The sequence below is a fragment of the Bactrocera tryoni genome, chromosome 5, assembly GCF_016617805.1.
Source record: "Bactrocera tryoni isolate S06 chromosome 5, CSIRO_BtryS06_freeze2, whole genome shotgun sequence".
Lineage (NCBI taxonomy): Eukaryota > Metazoa > Arthropoda > Insecta > Diptera > Tephritidae > Bactrocera > Bactrocera tryoni.
This window is the reverse complement of record NC_052503.1, coordinates 1,476,725-1,503,346: the sequence shown is the minus strand read 5'-3', so window position 1 is coordinate 1,503,346 and position 26,622 is coordinate 1,476,725. Positions and strand designations below refer to the sequence as shown.

The 26,622-nt window shown below is 34.8% G+C and overlaps 1 protein-coding gene across 2 annotated transcripts in view; it reads left to right on the top strand.

The window, feature by feature from the left end:
• Positions 1 to 16,587: 16,587 nt before the first annotated feature.
• LOC120777604 (LIM/homeobox protein Awh) overlaps positions 16,588 to 26,622 on the top strand; it is a 50,893-nt gene continuing 40,858 nt past the window's right edge. For both annotated transcript variants that reach the window (XM_040109043.1, XM_040109042.1), the window contains exon 1: positions 16,588 to 17,435. In XM_040109043.1, coding sequence (XP_039964977.1) covers positions 17,430 to 17,435 — 6 coding nt within the window. In that variant the 5' untranslated portion in view covers positions 16,588 to 17,429. The remainder of the gene's footprint in view (positions 17,436 to 26,622) is intronic.

Sequence of the window (26,622 nt, the reverse complement as noted above, 5' to 3'; positions counted from 1 at the left end):
AAAACTAAAAAACTATGATATATCAATTATTAATGTCATACGAACAAAAGCAACAAAAAGAAAATTCCATAATGATTTTAACTCTTATATGAAAATTGTAGGATAGAACATAATACCGCATACATATGGGAAGTCAATAAATCACATGTGAAACGTAAGCTTACCGAATTTCTAACTAACGAACAATACATAACAGTACACATATTTTTCTCCATAATCTTCAATTATCTACTGTAACTTCTACTTCTAAACAATTTACGATTCTTATGACAATTTGCCATGCAAACTACGAGCAATACAAAAATTAGCAACAGCAAACCGTTAATGAGTAAGTGTGAGAGAGAGAGAGAGAAAGAGAATAAAACCGAATCGAATCAAAATGCAACCATAGCCAATTTTAAGTTGCCGTTAAACCGTTAAAACAATAACTAAACCGATAGTGGCAGTGAAAAAGATGAAGATATCACAAATTATAGGGATCTTATGCCTTCGACACCCTGAGGGCCTTTCACAAAGTAACCAAACAAAAAACTGCCTATCCACACAGAATCGATGGATGCCAACTGAAGTTTCAATAAAATGGCAGTGATTGTTACACACTCACATACACACACATACAAATATCGACATACACGCACACATACATGAGTGCGTGTGCCTGCGTGTCTCTATGTATGTGTGACTCGGCGTCAAGTTACTACTGAATACTCAAATCGAAATAAATACTCCATACTGTTAGCACTTTTCTGTTTTTGTTCTCGTTAACTATCTCAAATTTTCTGTTAATTAATTAACCTTGCTATCTAACTAAGAAGAATTAAATAATAAACCTAAATATTGTAGCTATTGAATAAGTTATTAAGTGATTGATGAATGTATGTATGTATATGTAGATGGATGATTAGTGGACATGCTGGAAATAGGGAAGAAGTGATGAAGCAAGGAAGCAACTAAAAGAAAAGTGAAAAAGCGGACGGAAAAAAGTACTATAAATAAATTAGTATCAAGGCAAAAGCAAGTTGAGGGAGCAACGGGTGGACTTATACACACATATACATATGAGTACATATTTACGTATATAAGAACCTAAATCAAGTATATACACACAATTACATAACTGCAATACTCGTATACTTAAAACTAAGAAGAGCCGCAAAAATGATCGGTGCGAAATCATGATGAAATACAAGAAAACTAATGTGAGAAATAAAGGGAATCATCTCATTGGAGCATAATGAGAAAAAACTTAATAACAGTATATGGAAATAATATAAAATACAAATAATAATGATAGTGAAGAAGTATGCAATTAAAGCTATTCATAATGCAAACAAAAACAAAACAACACAACAACTTATAATGACAATTAATTATAAAAAGGTAAAAATGATTACACAAAGAAATAAAAAGCAAAAAAAAAATATATATATATCTAAAAAATATTGAATATAATGTAATTATTTATTTTAATTTATATACACTAGAGAGATAAAAATATATATACATATTAATTAAGTGAATTTTAAATTGCGTTTAATTTCTTTTTGGCAAAAAAATGAGCGATGAAGAAGTGAGAAGGTAGTACTACTAAATATATTTAATTTTTTTCAATAAATTATTGAAATATCTAAATCGAGCTGCCGTTCGCCGAAAGAATACCAATTTCTATTTTAGAAGAGAATATCCAATTGAGTCGTCGTGTGTATATTATCGAATACCATCAACCTTTAGTATAGTTGGAAGAAGTGTCACACCTCAAGAGCATTTGTTACATAATTTTGCGATTTCCTTATGTTTCCATTTACGATTTCTTTCAAAAACTTGGCAATGTTGGCAAACACTTCAAAAAGTGTTTTCAAAATTTGTCAATTCAAGTAGACTGGTTTCTGTAGCCTTCCATAAATAATAAACCAATTTCAACTAACGACAACTATAACCAAATTGTTTTCGAATTTCGCTTTTTGAAAAATTACTTATTCAAAAAGCGAATCAATATTAATGTTCTTGTCTTATAAATAATCCCTTATGCTAGCGCTTCTTCCAACCGTCGAAACACTTCTAAAACTCGATTTTTGGGAAAGCGTGTCGCTCATTCGGCGATTTTCATCTATCTTGTAAACGGACGGCTCTTTAAGTTTTCCTTCATTTATAGAATTGGAAGAAGTCACACGAAGTCATCGCTGACGAATATGGAGGCTGGGGCAAAAAACAAGCTCATACAAACATATCAAACCTTTGGCTGCTACGGACAAAGCAAGCTATGAATACCGGTAAATATTGAATCGTACTTCAGTAGCATGCAAAGATAAATAGACGATACTGTGCTTAAGTGTCATGTATGTCAACAAAATAAAAAAAGATTTTGCCAATTTGACTTTCCAAACCCGCGAAGTATTAAATTTAAAAATTCCAGCTATTTTCAGAACACACTTCGTACGGCACGTTGTCTCTTTCTCAGTGCCCTCTCAGAGCTCTAACATTTTCCAAAGAACATCTTACTGTAATCTCTGTTACAATCGTCATAATCAATAACGTTTCTGAAACTATCTGTGGGAAAATGTTTCTGATTTGCTTACTTCAAATTTCAAGGCAATTGCAAAGAACATTTACTGCGCCTATGAGTATGCTTTGAAATGGGTATATTCATGAATTTATTATTAACAAGCAATAAACACATATGTATGTATATGTAGAAATTATTTGAAGACAAAGAAGCCTATAAATCACACAAAATTTCCGATTTGTTGAATTGACAAAAAAAAAGCATTTGAGGTATTATTTTGTGAAATAATATATATTAACAAGTAAGGAAGAGCTAAATTCGGGAATAACCGAACATTTCATACGTTTGCAACTTGCAAGGACTAAAGCCAGGTAAATCTTGAACTTTGACCTTCAATAACTTTTGAACAAGTCGACAAATCTTATTAGACCTTTTTGGTAGATATTTGAATTTCCTACAATGATAAGCTGTCATTGCCATATTTCAAATCTTTCGGTTTTTAAGTCATCGATCTGAAACTCTGCACCCGTTCTTATACAAACTGAATGATCGCTTTTATACTAGTGATGGGGATTATAGCTTTGGTGCTACCGAATTTAACATTTTTCTTGTTTTTCGTCATTTCGGATGATATTTTCATGGTATTTAGGAAAAAAAGACAAATCTTTTTCCCGTCCACATGTATGTACATATGTATGTACCTATATACATGTATACCGATTCAGTAGAAATATCCTTAAAAGCTTTTCATAACTTCATGCATGTCTCTCTATCTTTTTAGCCAAGTACTGGAGAATATACCTATAAACTCATCTATGTATATTTAGCCACACAAGTGACTCGGATACAGTATGTTTTGCTCGTATTCAATAAACAACCGCATAACAGTAATTGAGACGGTTGACTGACAAATTATGACGTCCAATTAGGCATATAAAATAAAAGATAACATCGGACAAATAGCTGCCGGCCAAATGTATGCAAATAAATGTGCATACATACACACATACATAATCACATGGCATTGTGTCGTGAGTAAATAAGTACACATATTAATTTTGTATATAATGAGCCAACAGAGACGGTCGGTCGAGCAGGGAAAACAAACCAACAAATAAACAAGCTGGTAAAACACAAGCGGTGCTGGGCGACAAAATAAAAAATATAACAAAAATACATAAATATTATTATATTTACTTAATGACTTTTGCACACACACACAGCAAAAGTCATTAGGTAAATATAAAAAAGTGCTACAACACTACCAATAACAATAAAAACGCACGTAAACACGGCGAATTGAGGTTATATGCGAGCGAATGATTTACGAGCCAATGAAATCGCATTAGGCAACATTTAAATGCGGTTTGTGAGTATGCACGTACATATGTGTGTGTGTGTGAGGGAATGTATTATTGTCTCGATGGTTGGTGCAGTCATATTGGCAATTTGTTTTAAATCTATTTTCGAAATGCAACATGTGCCACTTTTTTGAAATGTTGTTTTAAATTTGCTTTTCATTAAAACTTTCTTTTTTTTTGGCAATTTACACAAGCATAGAGAAATTTTCATTTAAGGCGTTTTTATTAACTCCAACAACAATAATAAATATTGCTGTCAAACCAATGAACAGCATGCTAGCCTAAAGCCTACTAAACGCCCGTCCCATCCCATATTTATACACTCACATATACATACATACGTATGTGTATGTGTGATGAATGTGCGGGTTGCCTTGAAGGCAGAAGGGCCATAAAAAAAGTACGCCAAGTCAATATTGAAAGAAAAATATGCTTAATGCCTGCTTTAGCGTAATATGTGGAGCTTATGCTGGGAAATACAAACATAACTTGCCCCCAAAAGAGCACGCAAATGAGCCAATGCTAAGCAAATAAAACAAAAAATATTGAAAGCAAAAACAAAAACAACCACAATAAAATAAAAACAAAACAAGAAAGACCTCAGCAATTCATGGGGCGCTAAGCTGAAATATTGAATTATTATGCAGTGCCATGAGGAGAGCAGCAGCGCAACAAAACCTGTAGCCAACAACAAAAACAAATGCGGTAATAATGAAAATAAAACAAATGTTCGAGTGCAGATTATTTATGGGAATTGAGCCATCAAAACGTCACTTGGCTAAACATCTTTATTGCGGTAACATTCTCGAGTATTCAGGAAGGTGGAAGGCACACACACTCGTACACACACACACACAAGCAACAGCAGAGGAAAGAGTGGTTGTGCAGCAGGTAATTTTTCCTTGTATTTTATTTCGCTCTTTTTTTTGTGGCGCTGGCAGTTAGACGCATAAGAGTTAGATTGGCTGGCTGCTTGGCTAGCTGTCGGGCAATTAGTCGATGTTATAAGTCAAAAATGAGATGAGCGGCACTGGCAAAATGAACTACTGCGAACAGTAAGTGATGCTTTGGACATGTGCTCGCGTACTAATATAGATATTGCCTGTATATCGTTGTGTGTACATATGCATATGTATGTATGTGTTTCTCCAGTCTCATCAGCGGAACAATGAAAAATTATTGCTCATATTTTATGGCTATAAAACCATTTTGCAGTGGTACGTGTTCTTTTCGGTTATTAGACAGAAACAAATTTAACACACCAGTCAAAGCCTAGAAAACATTTTTGGTAATAAAAAATGTTGTGTTTAATTTCTAATAAGATGGAATTTGTAGCGCTCATTTCGAACCCAATAACATGTCCAATTGGTAGCAAAAATATTTGGAGTCTCTTTTATTGATTTCAAACACAGTGTGTCACGTATTTATTTCTTCGGGTTTTTAAATTTCTTATTTTGTATGTTTTTACACTCATTAATGTCTTCATCAAATGGAGATTATTGCTTTTTTACCGCGTCAGAGAAATATCCTGTGACGAAATACAATCGGAACTTTCATTTTTTCTTTTGTTTGTAAAGACCAAAGTCTGACATGATAATAATATTTAGTTATGTTTATTAAATTCTGCGATTGTGTTCCTAAATATGTGAAATAAAAAATTATTTATATTATATTACATATTATGAACAGTTTTATTATTCATTGTGTAATAATTCGTGGCTTTCTTTCCCCTCACTTCAGACTGGTATATTGCTAAAATAAGAATAAAATTATTAAAAAATTCCATTAGCCCCCAATCTATTATCTTAATTTTCGTCGAAGTCGAATGGAATCGATCCGTGAATTACTATTAATTTTGTTAATACGAAACAGAGAGGAAATCGGTATGGACTTTTTATACTCTGAACAGTGTAAACTATTAGGTTTCCACAATGTATGTAACTCCCAAAAGGAGACGTCAGAGGTCCTATAAACTGTATACAATATATAAATTATCAGCGTGACGAGCTGTGTCGATTTAGCTTAATGCTTAAAGCTGAAGTGCAATCTGCGCAGAAATTCTTCAGATCGAGTTACTATATTATAAAGCTGCCGAACAAACTGATCGATCAAAGTTGTTGTAAGGAATCTTTTATCTTTGTGAAAGATATTACAGTTTAGATACAACCGAAGTTAAAGTTTTTCTTCTGACTTTATTTCGAATATGTCGGTCAATATATGAGATATTTTAATGAAATTAAGGTGAAAATGTTTTCCTTAAACCTAATAAGGGCTGGCATTATAACTGGTTGAATACGCTATTTAATTGTAATAATTTAATTTGAATTTCTCTATTATTTTACCATTCCCAAAATATTTTTGGTTTGTCTCATTTAACCGTAATACATATGTATGTACATATATAATGCTATATGAAATCTCATAGTACGAATAGATACATAGATTTATTCTATTTTTGCACGGATGATTTTTTAAAATTGTTCTAATAGTGAATTTGATATGAAAATCAGATTTTTTGCACATGTCTGTCTCATTGCACGGTTAACTGTGCACCAAGGAGGAATATTGTATAGGGAAATATTCACATGCAATTTTTTGGGTAATATTTTTAAAGAGAGATTTTATTTACCAAACGTATGTTATGCAATTACAGAACTTAATGGACTTTAAAATTCGAACAATTTTGAAATTTTTCTGATTCCCTTGTTCCCGTAAGCGATCTCTGGGATTACCTCCGAAAAAGGCTGTCTTGCGATGAAGAAGATTATTCTGTTTAAAACAATCTCAAATCCAAAACTCAAAAAAAAACCTTATTAAATTAAAGAAAAATACAGGAACTGATCGAAGAGTAGTCATTGTTTCGAAAAACGCGTAGAATTTTTTGGAAGCCGAATACACTACATTAAAAAATCTTCAAAATTTTCTTAAAAAAATTTCGGAGAATATTTTCAATATATAAGCAAAAAATAGATTTTTCTTCCCAATTGGATACAACCCCTTAAGCAATATAAAAAATATCTGAAAATGTAAATAATTTAAAATAAATTAAAAAAACAAATTTATAATAATTTTCAAAATTAATGAAACATTTTTTCTTTGCTTCCATACATTTAATCACCAGTTCATACATTATAATTAAGATAATATTATGTTTCCTACTATTAGTTAATAAGTAAAGTAGCATTTATAAATTTAAATTAATGGCCATGGCCATAAAAATTCTTTTTCAAATCAACTTTCAAGGCAATATATTTAATAAATACAGTTGAACTTCTATAACTCAAAGTTCTCGATAACTCAAACTCTTGTGTTGTATACATACAAATACTATACGTATGTAGGTATATACCAGTGGCGAACGCAGGAAAAAAATTTGGGGGGGTTTAGGTAAAAAGACAATGTTTCATTATTTTATTCACAAATTGAAGTCTAATCTTCTTTTATTTTGGGCCATAACATTTAAAATCTCTTCCTCCGTCACGTCTATATCTCTATGGATATTCAAGAGAGCCATTCCGTTAAGGCGTGCTTCTCCAGTTTTATTTCTTAAATATGTTTTAAGCCTGCGAAGTGAGGAAAACGAGCGTTCACTTGAAGCGACAGATATAGGGATTGTTGCTCCAATCTTTAAAAACGATGCACTGTTTTGAAAATTTTTGCATCGCAACAATTCAACGCGTCTAAAAAAGTTTTGGATCTCTTTGTTTGATTTAACCAGTTCCTGAAAATATATTCAAAATTTTAGTTAGAAAATATAATCTGAAGAAAAGATTTTTAACCTTTTCCACATTCTAAATTCAGCAACGAAATCATCGGGATCTTCTACATCAGCGGACCATTGCTTTTCTAAAACACGAACAGCATCTCAATAGCGTCAAGATTTATGTATTTATATGTTTTAAAAACCGTTCATTGATTTGGTCCAAAAAATGATCTAAAAACGGTATATAAATTGATCTGCGGTAATATTCTTCCGGTTCGCCTTCATAATTGTCGCGATTAGTTTGCCGTTTCGCCAAACGCGGAATTTTGATTTCTAAATCTAATTCTGCGGCTATTGTTTTAACTTATTCAAAAATTAGTTTAAACGATTGTTCAGAATCCTTACGCATTTCACTAATCTCAGCATCCAAATTATTTGCATAAGCAACGCAGCTGCTCAAATCACAGTCTATTTGCTGCAAACATAGGCTTATGTGTTTTGATAATGCAAAAATTGGCTTTAGTATCGCCATAGCAATCACAAATTGAGGTGATTGGATTGCAGTCAACAAAGCATGTTGCTTTGATAAATCACTTCTTAAATTTTCAGTATCAAGCTCTTCCAACGCTGTACAGATCAATGGGAATAAATCGTTAAATAAAGAAAGAGATTCTAAATGCTCCACCCAACGTGTTTCGCAGAATTTAAGTAACCTCACTTGCTTTGAGTTTGGAAAGGATTCAAGAATAAGATTTTTGAGCAGTGTGTCCACTTTAGTTGACATCCGAAAAATATTTACGGTCTCTTTCATGGAGCCAATACAATTTCTTATAGCAGGTATTTTGCAAGTCGTTGCCAAGCAAAAAAAGTATCAAAAAGTATCAAAAGCACAACCGTTGTTTTAAAAATTTTCATTTGAAAAACAAATAATAAGTAAAGTTGTGTATCTAATTCAGACCAGTTTTTTCTGGTTGTTTTTATTCAAAATATAGACATTTTAGTAAAGACATTCAAGTATTTTTTTGCAAATAGCATAATTTTATTTAATTTAAATTTATTTCACTACAGTTTGCTCATGGAACGAAAACTGAAAGTCATAATGAGTTTTTATTTTTCCTGTATTATGATTAACAATAAACTCTAAAAAACATAATAGAAACCTTATTGGTGACTTTTCAGTTCAGAACTAATTTTCAAAAGAAGTCCATTTTCTAATCACAATTCCCTTGAAATCTAAAAAAATCCAGTTCAGCAGCCACAGAGTTATAAGGCAAACTAATTACTACTTTGAAGCAAATTAAAAAAATGTCTCTGTCCAGTTTATATTTTTCTGGGTTTTTTAATTGGCCTACATTCCTACAACTTTTTAATACTATCCAGATATAATAGGTTTGTTTTTAGTTTAACATTTTCATAGTTTCAAAAAATTAAATTCTATCAGCAGAAAAGTATCAAACACAAACGGCCTATGTGAACAAAAAATTATCAAATCACAAAACTTAGAAAAAAAAGTATCAAAAAAGATACAATTGTATCAAAACGGCAACGCTGTTAGTGACTAATGTATTCATTTATTTTACATATTCATACATCGTCGGCAGAAAGATTGCTTTGAAAACAACAGATTACAATTTTTCAAATGACTATGAAGAATTAAATTCAATTATTTAAAAATTCAATTACTTTGGGGGGGGTTTTAACACCCCAAAACCCCCTCCCCCCCCTGCGTTCACCCTTGGTATATACAAAACTAATCATAGCATCCTGAATAAATCGTGAGAAAAAATTACAAAACACAACAGTATATACACATATGTATAAAAACATATGTACGTGCATAAATAATAATTGAAAGCAAAATACAAAAATTCGTCAAAAAATGCTGCCGCAAGTGCTCGAGGAAGCGCCGTTAGCTAGAAAACGATGGCTTAATTTATTCGCTGCTGCTTGTTGGTAAGCAAGAAATAGAAAAAGCATATCAATAAAATATGTAGATACATACATATGTATGACATACATTGTATGTATATCTACGAAAGACTAAAGCGCAACAGATAAAATGTGCCACATAAACCACAGGCACACATGTGGCATAAAGGAAAAATTGCTGCACATGCTGTGATGCTGGTACACACACGCACCCGCACGCACATGCACATACACGTGGTATGTGATCAAGAGTAAAAAGAAAATGTGTGTGCTTGTAATTGAACCTGCTGACCTTTCAACCAACATTCCTTGCTGACGTAGACATAGAAACCCGCTGCAGCAACAACAACAACTGACAAGATGTAAAAAGAGATACTGGGAGCAAGTTAACCAAAAATGCCTTCATCACCTCCAAATACACAAAAAGGCGAGCGCATCCACAGTGAGTCTGACAAGTGGCTCTACTGTTGCTGCTTTGGGTCAACCGAGCATTTGCCCCTTCCTATTTGTTTGTGGTAGCATTTGAAAGGTAGATGTTGTTGGAGAAAAAAGGATCAGGTGCGCCGGCCTATTCGGTCGGTAGCCAGCAGTCGGTGGCAGCAACAAGTGTTCGGTAACAACTAGTTAGTTAAACTGTCCGTCTGCTTATCGAGTGGAAAACAAGCGCAGACAGTGCGGGCTTACGCCTACTTTATATGCACCTTCATATTCTCATGTGTGGCACTTGGTATGCGCTATGATTAGTTTTACGCCGCTGCAACGAGCCACCATCGAAACTCCTAAATTGTGACATAGTGACACTTTTCCCTAAATTATAGCATTTAAATGTCATTCGGTCGTCCCTACACAGCTTTAGCTGCCTTTTCATTTAAATTATCGTATTTCGATGTTTTTTATTTATATGTACATATGTATGTATGTATGTTAGTCAAATAGGTATGGTGGACAATTAGTAATGCTGATTTGTATTTGTTTTACGCAATTTTCAAATATTTTTTAAATTTTATTAAATTTTTTGTTTGTCATAAATATTTATTGCTTAAAGTACAAGGTTAAGTTCGGATTTCAGGTCCATCATCAAGTGGATATAATTTATTGGAGGGTACATTTTCATCTGATCAAAATTGACCCGGACTTAATACAAATCTTTGTTATCAACTTCAAAATGGACTTCTAAGTCAATACAAATATGCTCACGCTAAATACAAATTCATATGCCGTCTGATCAAAATTGACATGAACTGAAAAAACGATCAACACGAATATTTGTTATTCACTTCAAAAGTGATTCCTGAGCAATACAAACATTTCAAAATTATACAAATTGTACATACCATCTGATCAACTTTGAACCGGACTGACATGCCACTCTTAATCCAATTTTATATCCATATGTATGTAGGTAATCAATAAAACAAAAATAGTTTGAAAGAACATTTAAAGATGTTATTCAATTTTCGTTTATTTCCAATAAAAATGGCTTTAATGCTCAAATATTTTCACTCAGAAAGGTATGTACATATGTACATTCATATGCATGTACAGTTGAAGATCTACGCTGGAGGTCTGCTTGCGCTTTAGCGTTGACACTGTATTTTCTTGTCTCTTCTGCTCCAACTCTATTCCTCTTTTGAGTGAAATTACTTCGTGTGTATGTATACATGTGTGTACATATGTACGTCTGTATATATCCACAAAGGCTTCTGTGTGTGTTCTTCTTCTTTCTTGTTTGCCGACCCGCGCTTAAAATTGTTGTAAATGCAAATGAGCTTTAAATAAAATGTTCCCGCATAAATTTAAAATGTCACCAAACATGTCGAGCATTATTCATTTTAATAGACATTTACATTTGCTCGGATTAAAAGAAATCAATAGTCAATTGGTTTGGCTGCTGTTCGACAGTAGTGCTTCGTTTTAGCGTAATAAATTTCGATTTCCGGTTACACGAACCGACTTATTTATGTTGATTTTGAAGAGAATATTTTTTTTCCATTTCTTGTTGTAGTGAGTGAGATATTTTTTTTTAGGTAGATGACAAAAAAGTTAGTCTATTGCTATTCTATTTTATTTTTTTGATTGATTTTTGAAAATATTGTTAAAAAATAAAAAAAAAATTGTTATAAATTAAATATGAAAAGATGGGCAATATTAGGATTCTCTTGGCGCCGCGATTTGATGGTACGGATGGATAGAGGAGGTCCTCAGAATTAAGAAGTGTATACGCATATGTATACCCTCCTCAGACTCATAGCTTTCGAGATATGTGTATATATTATTTTATATGCAATTCACTCAATAAACAAATAAATAAGAAAAATAAAATAATTGAAATTTACAGATAGTAACGTAACCTACAAATTGAGAAGGTGTGGTTCAGGGGCGGTTAAAACCATTGTACTTCAATGCCTTAGAAGTGCTAGTAATTTTGGACCCTGATTTAATTGCTTATCGGCTTAATTTAGTGTACATACATACATATGTACATATATAGGACCATAGACAGAAAACCGGGGCTCGGAATTGGGGTAGTGAATTATTGGAGATAAAGAAATGCAAGAAATTATTGTTAAGAACGGGACCCTCCGAGCATAGGAGGAATTGACCCAGATCTCCCCCTTTCTTCTTCACAGTACAAATAAGGATATGGGCTCTTGGGGTAGATAGCAACGATATTTTTAATTTTTCTCACTCATTTACATAAGTCAAAAATGCCTACAATGACATATTTTGGGCTTAGTCTTTCCGATAATGTGAGCCTAGACTATAGAAATCTTAAGAAACTTTTTAGAATAATTATGCTGCTCCAGATTGACTATGATGTCAAAGGAATCCGAATTTTTCGAAATGAATCGGAGATTTTCAAAGTACAGTTCTATAAAAATTTACTATTTTTTATTTATTTGTTTAAAAAATCCTTGTCTAACAAATTCAAAAAGAATGCCATGTTTTCTGACTTGCAAGCGGATGTGTATGTACATACATACATACATACAATAAATTGGCATAAGTACAGTATAAACTCGGTAACCGCAACCCTCGATACACGCAACTCCTCGATTCTTGCAACACTATAAAACATAGCATTGTAAACTTTATAAGTGCAACTACTCAGAAATATTGACCTCAATAACTGCAACTTTACATCTAAATATGTTTTGCTTCAGTTCTTTTTTTGTCGTTTTCTTCTTATGACATTTCTTTTGTTATGTATTCACAAACTGATCGTTATTTTACCGTTGCTCTGTCGAGTTTCCTGTTTTTGTGTGTGTGTTAAGAGCAATTGTCAACAAATGACTTTCATTATCAGTTTATTTTGCAACACGCCAGTTGTGTTTTACGTGTAAAAGTCGTGGTGGTCACAAAAAAATTTATAAAACTTACAATTATCGACAAAAGCTCTTTGTATTGATTATAAAGTTCACAAGTCGACAATAACGAAAATAAAGAAGAAAAAAGATTGTGTACTTAAATATGCCACAAATATGGAAGCTGGGCCAGGACAACGGCAAACCTTAAAATCTTGTGAATACCCAAGAATGGAAAAGGCTTTCTACAAGTGGTTTTTGAAACAAAGGAGTGAAAATGTGCCTATATCCATCGATATCGTCAAAGCAAAAGCTCGCAAGCTCCAATGGTTGGGTTTCCAATTTCAAAAAGCGATATGGCCTCCGCCACTTGAAAATTTGTGGAGAGAAGCCTTCCAATAAGACAGCGTCCGTCGACCCATTTGTAATACGTTTTAGACATAAAATCAAGGAGCTTGTAAGAAGAGAGTAACATTTCTCGCATGCACAAATGCTTTAGGTACGCACAAAATTAAGCTCTTTGTCATTGGAAAAGCAAAAAACCCTAGAGCAGTCAAAAATTTTCAAAAAATGCCCGTTGTCTACAAAGCTAACAAGAACTCGTGGATGACTTATTTGTTTTTCGAAGACTGGTTTCATCATACGTTTGTTTCTGAGGTGAAAAATACGAAATGTATTGAGTTTTTGTATTGTTATTTGGATTGTTATAGGTACGCGAATTTCTAGAATCCAAGGGACTTCCTAAAAAAGCCCTATTGGTCTTGGATAACGCCCCGTGTCATCCTAAAGACAATGAGATGATAAGTGATGATGGAATAATAACCGTTATGTGTCTTCCACCTAACTGTACCGCGATTCTCCAACTAATGGACCGAAACGCTATTAACTTAACAAAAGTAGATTACAAAAAAGTCTTTTGGTTGGAATAAAACCACTCATCTGGAAGAAAAGTTAAAGGAATTCAACTTAAGACATGCTATCTGTCTTCTTGCAAGTTCATGGGAAAAAGTGTCAGCAAGCTCCATGCGCAAGTGCTGAAATATGTTAATTAAACCAGATGTTGAGTGGAGTGAAGAGGACGATATTCCTTTCAGCATTCTAAAAAGATAAATTTAATATGAACGCGCAATCCTTCCATCAATGCTCCAAGAACTTGCACCAAATGATTCGTTCACAAATGAAGAGCTAAATGAATGGATGCACGAAAGTGTTGCTTATAAAGAAGTGGATAAAAAAGCCGTAGAAATTGAAAATTCTGATAATAGCGGAGCGGATGTTATTCCACCTCCTAAAATGAAAGGATCAGTTGCTATGCAATCTTTTAACACATGCATTCAGTGGGCTGAGGAAAACGATATTCCAATAAAAGACACTATATTTCTGAAGGAGCTTCGTGAAAGGGCTACAATAAATACCCTTAATAAGAAGAAAGTGCAGACAACAATACCCGATATGTTTAAAAAATAAAATTTTTAATAAAAAAATAAGCTTTCTATATCATAAAACTATTTTCATTTGTCATATTTCTTGTTAAATATTTTTCCTCGCTGGGTGCAACAACCTCAATAAGTGCAACTACCGAGATTTCTATTAGTTGCGATTACCGAGTTCGTTTATGATTACATAAATATGTATGCTCATACATATGCATCTGCACGCCCTTAACCATTCACTAAATAAAATTCAACTGTTAAGTATGCAACCCTTTAAAGAGAAAGCAACAAGCGTCACGCGAACAAGTGCGACATCAACAATATAACAATAAAACACCGCTTAAAGTCGCGCAATGTATTGGCTAATGCAACAAAAATGGTATTTGACTCAAGGAAAAGGTGCGAAGGCGGTCTCATTATGCCTTCAAGCGCTGCAGACTACATGTACACACATGTACACACATACACATGCATGTAGATATGAATATGCGTTATGTTTGTGTGAAGGCATTGCTGAATTGGCAGCAGACAGTCTAAAGTTTCTACTTTTTAACCCATTCACACCAATTGTTATATAAGTGTAAGCAGCAAACAAGGCAAGAACTTCACTCTCTCTCTCTCTCTCTCTCTGTTTAGCAACGCAGTTAATATGGAATGACTTAACGAAGAAACAAAATAAAAAGAATGTCAAAAACTATTTGCAAAAATAAATAAAATATAAAAGTTCACTTATGGAACTCGAGAACATTGTCTGTACTACATATATACATATGTATGTATGTATAAGTGTTTGTAGTTAAATCTGCACTTATAGTTAGTCGGCACTGAAGTTGGCTGGGCGGCGCTAATCTCTACACACATTCAGCCAAGTGATTACACACAATACAGCGGCACTAAAAATATTACTGAGAAGGAAAAAATTAGGTAATAAAGCAAACAGCGAAAATAAGAAAACGATGGAAGTTTAAACGCTTAAAATGTTGCAACCAACTTGTAAACTGCTATCTGCCAGCTAAGCACTTACAAGCTTATTTGAGTAAGCGAAGAAGCGCGCCATTGTTGCTGCTGGGCTACCGCGATGTATCTGCGCCGTTCGGACTCCATTGCTCTGACGATTTTTGCCGCCTCACTTAACTCTTACTTTTAAGAAATTTACCTCTTATCAATTGCAACTGTTGCTAACTCACTCCAACACTCGCCAAAATAATTGCGTCTCAGCATTTGGGAGCCAGTTCGCGTTCTTCTTCACGCCGCCTGCAAAACGAGAAAGAAGAGGGCGTTAGCGGCACCACACGACCCACACGCCTGCACGCGGCAGCTGAGTAGCTGAGCGCCACCTGCTGCAGCTCAGCTGTTGAATGATGGTATACCATGGAGTGATATTTGGCACGCGCCGACGCATAGACTGCACTCAGCACGACGCACATAAAAACAAACAGACACACATTGAGTTACTACCAATGCAGCTCGCACTCAAAATGGGCGAAATGTATACGAAATAAACACACACATGCACTCATATATGTATGTATGTAGCAGAAACGTAGCAGAAACCATGCGCTCAAAGCCAGTAAAAACAGAATGGAATTGCTCAGCTCTCGCGCTCGCATTCTCATGCTTCAAAGGGGCGTTACCAACATTGGCCGCCATGGCAACCAATCACCATACCCCAGCGCTAAACTTCAAATGCATACAGGGTGCCTAATGCTGCGCGTTGCACACCAGTTGGACCAACTGCCCAACTGCTAATAAGAAGAATGAGTGAAACATAAAAATAAAAGATTCCACTCACACACTTACTCACATTTATGTTGACAACGGCTGACTGTAACAGCGATCGCTGTAGTGGTGGTGCCTGCAATGGTGGAAGCTGTGTGGGTATGCCTTGCAGCCAGTTTGCTGTTCGCGTTTTTCTGTTTTGTTTTCATACATTTTGCCCGCTCCCTTGTTCGTAGTGTTGTTGTTGGCTGAATTGGCTTCACATTCAACTATAGTAAAATGTGCTCGCGCCCTCGATACCCCTCGCATAAGTGTCTTATTTTATGTATGTGCAAGGGCATGTGTGTGTAGTTGTGCTGTTGGATTGACTGGCCGGCTACTAGCAGCACGCATAGGTACCTTGCCGGTTGCTTCACAGTCAAAATTGCTCCGCTCCGTTACTTTGTCAGAGTGCTACCACGATGTTCACTCAAGAACTCGTCTTGAAACTCTGAAACTCGATCTGCTGTGGTGGCGTCAGAGCTAAGCGCAGCTCCGCATTGCGTCGTCACTCAATACGGGCTATTGCGACGGCATCACATTAGTTTATCGTGCGGTCTTGCGGTGTGACGACGTGCTGTGCCGTTTCGCCGTTGATATTGACGCTTCCGTCGTTTGCTTGCTTGCTGAATTTGCGCTCGGATTACGTATTGATAGTTCTGTTTTTGTTATTATATGTATTACATTGCCGTGATTAATTTTCACTAAACAGATGTATGCACGCAAGTAATTCACCTGCCGACGGCTCGTGAGGTGGCTGCTTATCAGCTATGGCTGTTGTGTTGATAACCAATTGTGACGGAAAGCTGCAAGCTCGCGTCTCTCAGGCGCACAAACATACATAACTGCAGACAGCGTGTGCAATTTAACGGTGGTACTTACACGTCGGCAAAATTCTATTTTCACTTTTAAGCATTGTAAATATGTTCAAGTGTGTGCTTCAAACTTACAATTGGAAATTTTTAGTCAAATACAATTTCAGATAAGCAAAAAATGGTGCAGAAAGAAGAATTAGCGTGAATTCGATGTTTGGCAATAAAGAAAAATACACAATAATGCTTGAATAGTGTGCTAAAAATAATTAAAAAGTAATAAGTCTGCACTGTGTTAAATACTTGCAAACATTAAAATTCGATTGAAAGTAAAAAACAAAAACAAAAGTAATAATAATAAAATACATAAAAGAAATTATACAACTATCTGCTCTTGCTTAGATATAGTCCAAAGTGATTTTAGTTAATTGACAAGAATATTGCATAGAAATACAATATATGTTTATGTGCGTGTTGTTAACACAAACCATTCCGCACTTATTCCTGCTCAACCCACAACTCTCACAGTTTCGCAGTTAGGCGCTCGGCGGAGTTGTGGGCCCAAAATTCACATTTCCTTTTCAAGCTGGGATTACAAACCGCCAAAATTGTGGAGGCACTTAAAATGAAGGTAACTAAAAAAATAGTTATAATTATCTTGGAGAGTACATAGAAACGTTAAAGAATTTCTAATTCTTAACATAAATCTAGTTCGAATTGTAAATAAAGTGACTGAAACAAGTTCGCACTAAAACTTGGCGAAAGTTAGTTTGTCAATTTATAGCTTAATAGGTATTAAAAAATCTCTAACTGTACATGATATGAAAGAAAAACTATTGGTTTCCCGAACTGTTGTAAAACACGATTAAAGTTGAAGAAACAAAACCGATTTCTGGTAAAACCTGACCGACGGGACAACTCTAAAAATTTTTTATATTCCGTCGGCATTTAATTTCCCCTTAAAAATCATTAATAAAAAAGTACTGTTTTATATTTTTAATAGCTTTAGATTATGTTTCTGGTACTTGATCAAAAAAGGCAGTGTTGCTTCTCGTTTTAACTCTAATATTTAATTAAACAAAAAATACGTGAACTCTTCGGCTTTACCGAAACTATAATACCCTTTACACGTACATTTTTTATATCATAAAATCGTAGTGAAAGGAATTTTTCTTGATTTTGTTTCAACAGTTTATATTGCAACTTTATACATACATACTATGGTAATCAAACCAATTTTTTAAGAGATTATAGCCTTGTTTGGACTATAGCGCCAGTCAAATTTCACAAAGATATCTTGTCCGATAAAAAAGTTTTCCTAGAAAAGAACTTGAGTTTGATCGATCACTTTGGAAGGAAGATATATCCTACAGTGGTCCAATATCAGTTCGAGCTGCAGACCTTAATCGAGCAGGTACAATCTTTTATAAGAGTGTACAGCTGCTGGCGTATGCCGATGATATTGATATCATCGGCCTCAACACCCGCGCCGTTAGTTCTGCTTTCCCCAGAATGGACAAGGAAGCAAAGCAAATGGGTCTGGTAGTGAACGAGGGCAAGACGAAATATCTCCTGTCATCAAACAAACAGTCGTCGCACTCGCGACTTGGCTCTCACGTCACTGTTGACAGTCATAACTTTGAAGTTGTAGATAATTTCGTCTATTTAGGAACCAGCATTAACACCACCAATAATGTCAGCCTGGAAATCCAACGCAGGATTGCTCTTGCCAACAGGTGCTACTTCGGACTGAGTAGGCAATTGAAAAGTAAAGTCCTCTCTCGACGAACAAAAGCTAAACTCTATAAGTCGCTCATAATTCCCGTCCTGCCATATGGTGCAGAGGCTTAGACGACGACATCAACTGATGAGTCGACGTTGAGAGGTTTCGAGAGAAAAGTTCGGCGAAAGATTTGTGGTCCTTTGCGCATTGGCCACGGCGAATATCGCATTTGATGGAACGATGAGCTGTACGAGATATACGACGACATTGACATAGTTCAGCGAATTAAAAGAGAGCGGCTACGCTGGCTAGGTCATGTTATCCGGATGGATTAAAAAACTCCAGCTCTGAAAGTATTCGACGCAGTACCCGCCGGGGAAAGCAGAGGAAGAGGAAGACCTCCACTCCGTTGGAAGGACCAGGTGGAGAAGGACCTGGCTACGCTTGGAATATCCAATTGGCGCCACGTAGCAAAAAGAAGAAACGATTAAGCGGGTCAACGCCAATTAAGAAGAAAAGGTCCAATATCAGTAGTTCTGACAACTGAGCAGCTTCTTTGAGAGAAAATAAGATGTGCAAAATTCCTGATCGATATCTAAAAAAAACTAAGGGACTAGTTCGCATATATACCCACTGAAAGAAGACGGACATGGCTGAACCGCCTCAACTCAACTCGTTACAATCTTCAACTTAATTATTTTGAGCTATATATCTATATATGAGGGTTATTTTGTTATAAAACGATTCTTTAATGAAATTAGCGTTTCGCTGTTCCTTATAATTACAAGATTCTTCCAAATATATAATTTGTCTCCCCAAAATGTGAAATGGAAGGATTTTTTGATAGAAATAACATAGTGTAGATGTACATCTATAAAAATTTAATTTTCTCATCTTGAACTCAACAACACTTCTTTTCAATAGTAGATGTGGATATGCAACACCAAAGTAAACTGAAATTTCAAATATTTGTAAATAATAATTTGAAATTATAGAAAATATTGTTTAGCATATCCTTGGAAACAATCTCAAAAATATATTGTACTGAATGTTCCCTTCAGGATAAAAAACATATTTGATATTAAAAATATAAATTCGTGATTAGAAAACTAGTATTACAAATTATATCGGATATCAATTACAGTCCATAAATTTTCAAAGGTTATAGAAAATTAAAAAAATATTTTAATGAAAGATTTTCACATTTTTTTCAAACGGCGATTAACCATAGATCGTAAGAGTTCTTTATAGTCACTAAAGCTAAATAATTTTTTAATCATTTTTTCTCAAAAGTTAACGGAAGAAATATTAATACCAAAGTATACGACTTAAACACAAAAGATCTTGCAAGATGAAGCTCCATATTTAGATGTCACTTCAATTGTTTAGCGCACCAAAAACCAATAATCAATGAACTTAGAACCACTACTAAATATTCTGATAAAATCCAAAATGTGTAAACTTCATGCACAATTCCCCCTCATAAATTCCTAAATAAATCTTAATTTACATTTTGGGCAACCCACTTATAGGCTACAAATAGCCGTCAGCACCTCGCCTAATTTGCTATGGTAATGAAATATTAGAAAAGGTGTCTCAACAATAGACGCCAACCGAGCGGGCAACCAAGTCTTTCAATGCACAACGCGCGCCTCATGCCCCAATGCCGAAATGGTAAGCCGCAGCCACGACTAAACTCCAGCCACAACTCTCTGGCGTACTCGTAAATCTCATAAATACCCGCTTTGTTGAGCGTTTTATCTCGGCGTTGACTATACAAAGTAATGCCGAGCATTTAAGCAAAACAAATGAAGGCGATGCTTTGTTGTGGGTGGCAGACAACAACAACAATCACATGTATATACTAAAAGACCGCAATGTGTAAAAAAGCAGCCGAGTCACAAAAAGATGGTTGCTGTAAAAAAAGCAAAAGCACCAATACGCCCAAAGCCGAGCGTAAAGAATCGTCGAAACACAAAAAACCTGAAAACCGAAAACAACAGAAATGGCGCAGCGGGATATCGATGTATTTAAGCGAAAATATCATCGAACAAGAAAATCGATTAAACGCACGAAATCCACACAAAATTTTTCATAACACTTTTTTTTGGATTCATTCCTTTTTAATATTAATACGTATACTCATTCAATCATTTGTTAGATATTATATCGATTGAATATTTCACGCTTTTTAATTGCAGCCAAGTTTAGGGTTAAATTGGCTTGAGGGGGTCATTCGGTGGTTAGAGGGCTTTGAAGTGTGGCATACGAATGGATTTGCAAGACTTTTTCAATGAATGGCTGCCCAGCGCCAACTTTAAGGCGAAAGGGAAAAAATCTTTAACTTACAATTACATGAATGATACAAATAGGCCTGTAAATGTATGTACATATGGTATAATCGAACAAAAATGGACGGACAATTTATTAAACAATCTAAGACGAAAGTTTTTAGAGAAATAATTATGTATCTCCATATATTCTATAATTGCTATATAAATATGTATTCTTCGCACATAATTAAATTTTTTCATGTCTGGGGTTCCATTTGGAACGCCATGGCTTTGGTTTTATTATATAATTTTATTTCTTTTGGTTTTCAATCCGTCAACTGCCTGTCATCACCTTCGCTGTCAAGCTTTTGGCGGCATCTTCTGTTCACTATCTTTAAGAGTGCGAATAAAAGTCTTCAAAGTTGCCAACTGCACAGTCAAATTGGACGGGCGTCAACAACGAACCTCAGCAACACTACGTTTCACTCGCCTTCAACTATCTATTGAAGCTGCAGCGTCATCCTCATTGTCTGTGAGTTGTTAGTTTTTTTTTTACTTTTTCTTACACTTATCTGCCTAATAAATATTTCATGTTTTCATCACCTTGCCCTTGTTCTCAAAAATATGAAACTGCATGTGTTCATATCTACATACATACATATGCGATAATATAACAGAATTCACCCATCGATTAAACCCAGTAGTAACCCAGTTAAATATGTATGTGAAATCGCAATGAACAGGTGTGCAGTTAAAAGTTTCGATTTAAGAATCTAAGATAGAAGACCCCGTTCCAAATTTGTCAATAATATTTGAAGGGCTCTAAGCTTTCTTTAAGCAGATTTTTCTAGATCTCACTATTTGTGATGATAATGACATTTAATAATAAACAAATGTAATTTTTCGAACAAAAAATAAAAACAAAATCTTCAAAAATTATAAAAGAAATATTTCAGACTTTCAATCCGCTTATGTAACTAATTTTCAAATAAGCAAAAAAATATTCGTATATGCAAAAAAAAATTAAAATATTTTTGAAAAAAAAAATCGCCTCAACTCTAATTTTGGGTAAACTTTATTCGGCACTTCCAAAAATATAATATTTTCTATTTGCTGCAAAATTAATTCTCGTCCATAATTTTGAAACACCAGCCCCGTCTTTCTCTGCTGGGTTAATTTACATATCGATATGCTTGTGCTACAAGCGCCTGCGCTGAAGCGCGTATTGCACATCCCGCCGCGTTTGGACGCACACTGTTCACTCTGAAGTATGTCTGTCTGCTCAGCGGGTAGACAATTTTCATAAACAAATTTCCAATATCGCTTTCATGTTGCAGTTTTATGTTTATATTGTGCTAAGGTGCCTTTGTTGTAATCTTGTAATCTTTTAGAGTTTTTATTTTATTAGCTCGGTGTGAGGGCGCGCAAGTCACTTGTATCAATTTATATCAACAGCTAATGCGATTTTCAATTAATCTTACTCGCGCAATTTCTGGTTTTTAGTCGATTCGCGCGGCTTGACTTTTTGATATACTAGATCATTACATTCAAGTAATTTTAAAATTTTTATGTTATCTATAAATTTTTTGCAATTGTTATGTATTGAGCTACTTCTATACACGAACGTTATCGAAAAGTAAGGTGAATTCGATTATAAACTGTAAATGCTTTATTTTCTCCAAATTAATTTCATCTCCTTCAAAGTAATCTCTGTCCGATAAAATGAACTTTACTAGTCCTCAAAACAGTCGGAATAGTCTTTTTCTAGTCTAGCCTTTAAGACCATCTCCAAGACTATCTTCTCAATCGTGTCAAAACCGCTCGTGTCTCCCGCTTTGCCGTTATTGATTTTAGTTTGTTAAATAGCCAGAAGTCGAGTTTTTGGAAAAAAAGTCGAGAAGAACTATTGCTAACTAACAACTTAGTGACTCTTAGTTCTAACTATAAAAGGACACTTCCTAATCTATGAAATTGTCAGCACATAGATCCCAATTTAATTATCAGACCTTTTCACTGCTTCGGGGATTCGGTGAAAATAATAAAATTGTGTGTGCGGTGATTTTAAGAGTTATATCCACTAATGAATTTCACAAACATTTTTGCATACATCGAATGTGCATATATTCGAAAATACCATATTAAGTTTATTCGGCAAATAGTTTCGAAGATATGGGCGTATATTTAAGAATTTTTGAATTTAGTGTAAGCGGTTCTCAAAACTTTAAACACGTATATCTCTAGACGCTGGGTTGTGAGACGAAAAGGAAAATTTCTCCGAAACGGCTTGACCGATCGACTTGAAGTTTTCACATGACTTTTAAGATATATACATAAATATTTGATAATAAGTTCGATTTTTTAAGCCACTCTGATGGTTAGATTTTTTCACAAAATAAAACTTTTAAAATTTAATGCTTATATTGTGCTAAGTCCAAATTTTTTCAAAATTAATCGCCGATCATAAAAATACATACAATTTCGCAAATGTTCAAAACTTTTTTCAAAAGAGTTTAATATGTTTGAAAGAAATTGTTGGTATGGTCGATATATATAACATTCATCGGATTAGTAGTCTTGCTTCATATCTTTTAATTTAAGCACAAAATATTAAAAAATATATATATTTTGGTCTATAAAATAATAAAAAAATTAGATAGTAAAACCCAATCGTGCGGAAACTATATATTTCCAAGTTCAGTGCATGCGCCAACCTTAAAGACAGCTATAAACCAGCTGGAAGCCAATCGTTTACTTTGTCTGCAGCCATCAGCACTATCGCGCTCAAGATTATAGCAAACTTGTGTTTACCGATCAATAAACGAAGCCGGAATTTTTGGCCAGAATAGTGTAGCCATAGGTTGGTTTCCCTGGTGGATATTGGTGTGCGGATGTAAGCGCATAGGTACATACATATATAGTACTTTGTAATCGAAATGAATATTCAGGGATGTGCAAGAGCTAGAAATGCGCTTAGAGACATGTGGTCGCATGCGTCGACATTAGTTCCCAGAGAGAACACAAAATCCAAAATTTTATTACTTCATTGCATTTTGGTGACGTTCAAAGGCAACTTAGCCTTTGCTGTCACTATAATATACAGTTACCGGCTCTCCTACTGCTGGTGCCTTACTGGTGGAGTTAGCTCTTGAATATTCAATATTAAATTCATAAATATTTTATTAATCGTGGCGTCATATGCCATATAAGGCGGCTGCAACTGTATAAGTAGCCTGTATATTGCCATGAATATTTATTTCAGAGCACTCGATGGAATTTATAGCATTCAAATTTTCTAGCCGTTCACAGCTTGATCTTTTGCTGGCATATTTTTTATACTTTTGTCTTTTGTGTTGTTTCTTTCAAATTATGCCGTTTAGCTGAACGAAAGCAGCGCCACAACGCCAATAAAATTAAAGCAAAAACAACCAAACCAAAAACAACAACTAAGCCAAAAACCACAACAAAACCAAGAACAACTACTACACCAAAAATATCAACTAAAGCAAAAACAACAACTGGACCAAAATCAAAAAGTATATCGGTATCTATAGTTAGTATCATTATGGCCAAGCCACACGAGCTAAAACAACTGTTGCTCATAGGAGCACCTAGCTTTGTACCAAACTGCATACAGACACACACGCATACGCACATACATATGTATATATCTTCATACTGGGCGCTTAACTGACGCCTACAATTATCAGTGCGCTTGTGACATATGCAAATTTAACGGCAGGCCCACATGCGCTCATGCATAGCCAGGTTATGATGTGTGTGCGTGGCATGCTCCTCATCCATTTGTCGCCTGTGCCACCAGGGCCCTCAGTAGTCTGCTGCTAACTGCCCACCGAAAAGCGAAATTTATTTGACATGTTGTTATTTAGGAAGAAATGTTGATCTCAAATTTGTAACGCACACTAAATATCCAACTCGAATTGGTGTTTTGAAATTAACAAATTTAATGCTGCTCCTACGTACATACCAATGTACATACGCATATGTGTGGCGTCGTGGTCGTGCTAACATTTCATCGATTTGATATGGTAGGCGAAGGTAAGGGGTTGTGGCGAGCACATTTTCGGAGGCGTTGACATGCCCATTTACGGAGAGAAATCTTTGTGAGCGGGCGTAGCAGCTTTCGATCTGCTTTCCAAGTGGCTGACGTTGTTTGGTTTATAAATAAATTATGCATTTAATGTTTCTTTAATATTAATGGAAATATGGCGACATGTCGGCCATACTTAAAATATGGACCATTTTCCTTTATACTCACAAAAATATATTTTTTCTGACTTTTTTATATTTTTGACTTAGACATTAGTCAAATATAAAGATTTCAACGTTATGCTATCGATAAAGGTCTAAAAATCTCTTTTTGCCCCATCCCTGCAAGTCAGCATTACCAAAACTCTAACACATTCACAGCGCGGAAACACACCGTTGAATTCATAAGTCCTTTGCGTAAGATCACACGTACCCAAAAGTTTCGGTTAGAGTTGTCAATTAAATCTCATAGAAACTGTAACTAAAATCTCTGTTAGCGCTCTTGAGTATTTAACTGGTGATTTAACCGATAGTTGGCTTGCTGGGTTAATATCAATGCTGCTTTTGCTCCAGCCCCTCCTCTAAATTAGGTTGTATCAATTAATGATATCTGAAGACTTTAAGCCATCTACTAAACCCAGTATTCTAATACCAATGTGTCATATTTTGTAAAAGAATATTGCCTCTAAGCATTTACTTTTTCAGAAGTTTATGAGTTCCTCTCTTTATAGACCAAACTTAAAAAATTACTTTACGAACATATCAGTGTAACTGTCTCAATTTGCCAATCACCGACCGATATTGTCCTCTTAAATTTTTTTAAAATCCGGCGGCACTATCGCTTTCTCAGCGATCAAGGTAAGACTGCTGCTCAGGTTCTGCAGAAATTTCGACGGTAAAGATAAATAGGTATATAAGTATATTTGAATATGTTTCCTCAAGTCTCAAAATAATCTCAGTATATTTTTGTAACCCTCGGAACAGGACGTAAACGCGGGACAATGTAGCTTCTGTTGCATAAGAAGTACATATATGAATATTTAAATTCCAGAAGAATCAAAGAAATACAATTGTTTGCATTTTATCAAAAAACATTGAAAAATGCTTTTCAGTATATAAAAAGTTTGTATCGAAAGAAAAATCTTATAGAAGAAATAATGAGAACGATAAATATTCCTAATAACATGCCTAACTAAGGTTTATTTTACATTTATAACAACTTACGCAAACTGTGAACGTCACTGTCATAAATATTATCGATTTTGGACTGTCCTTAAAGGACTTGAAGAATACAAATAAAAAATCAAAAGCTAATGTCTTGAAATTATTTGCTATAAATCATATCAGCAAGGTTTTATTTTAATAGGAAATTCTGTATTTTTACTTTTGAAGGCGCTGGCGCTAGTTATCACGAAATTTCCATTAGAAAACCATCAACAGATGGGAAATATGCTGCTTATCGCCTTGTCATTCTTTGTTAAAAAAAATAATAATCACCTTTCTTTCCACAAAACACCTTTAAATCTGCGCACCATTGGCCACAAAACAAACGCCTCCTTGGTGGAGACAATTGCCTGTATGCTGCGCGTGCCACCGACGGTCATACGAATCCAATGACAGTTACACATTTTCACACTCACACACATGCATATCAAGTACGCATAACAGCTTGTCCAGCTGTCCTTTCCTCTTCCGCATGGTTAGGAGACCACAACGCATATATACGGTTAATAAACCGATTTTCAAACAAAGGACAACAAACTTATTTCGTAATT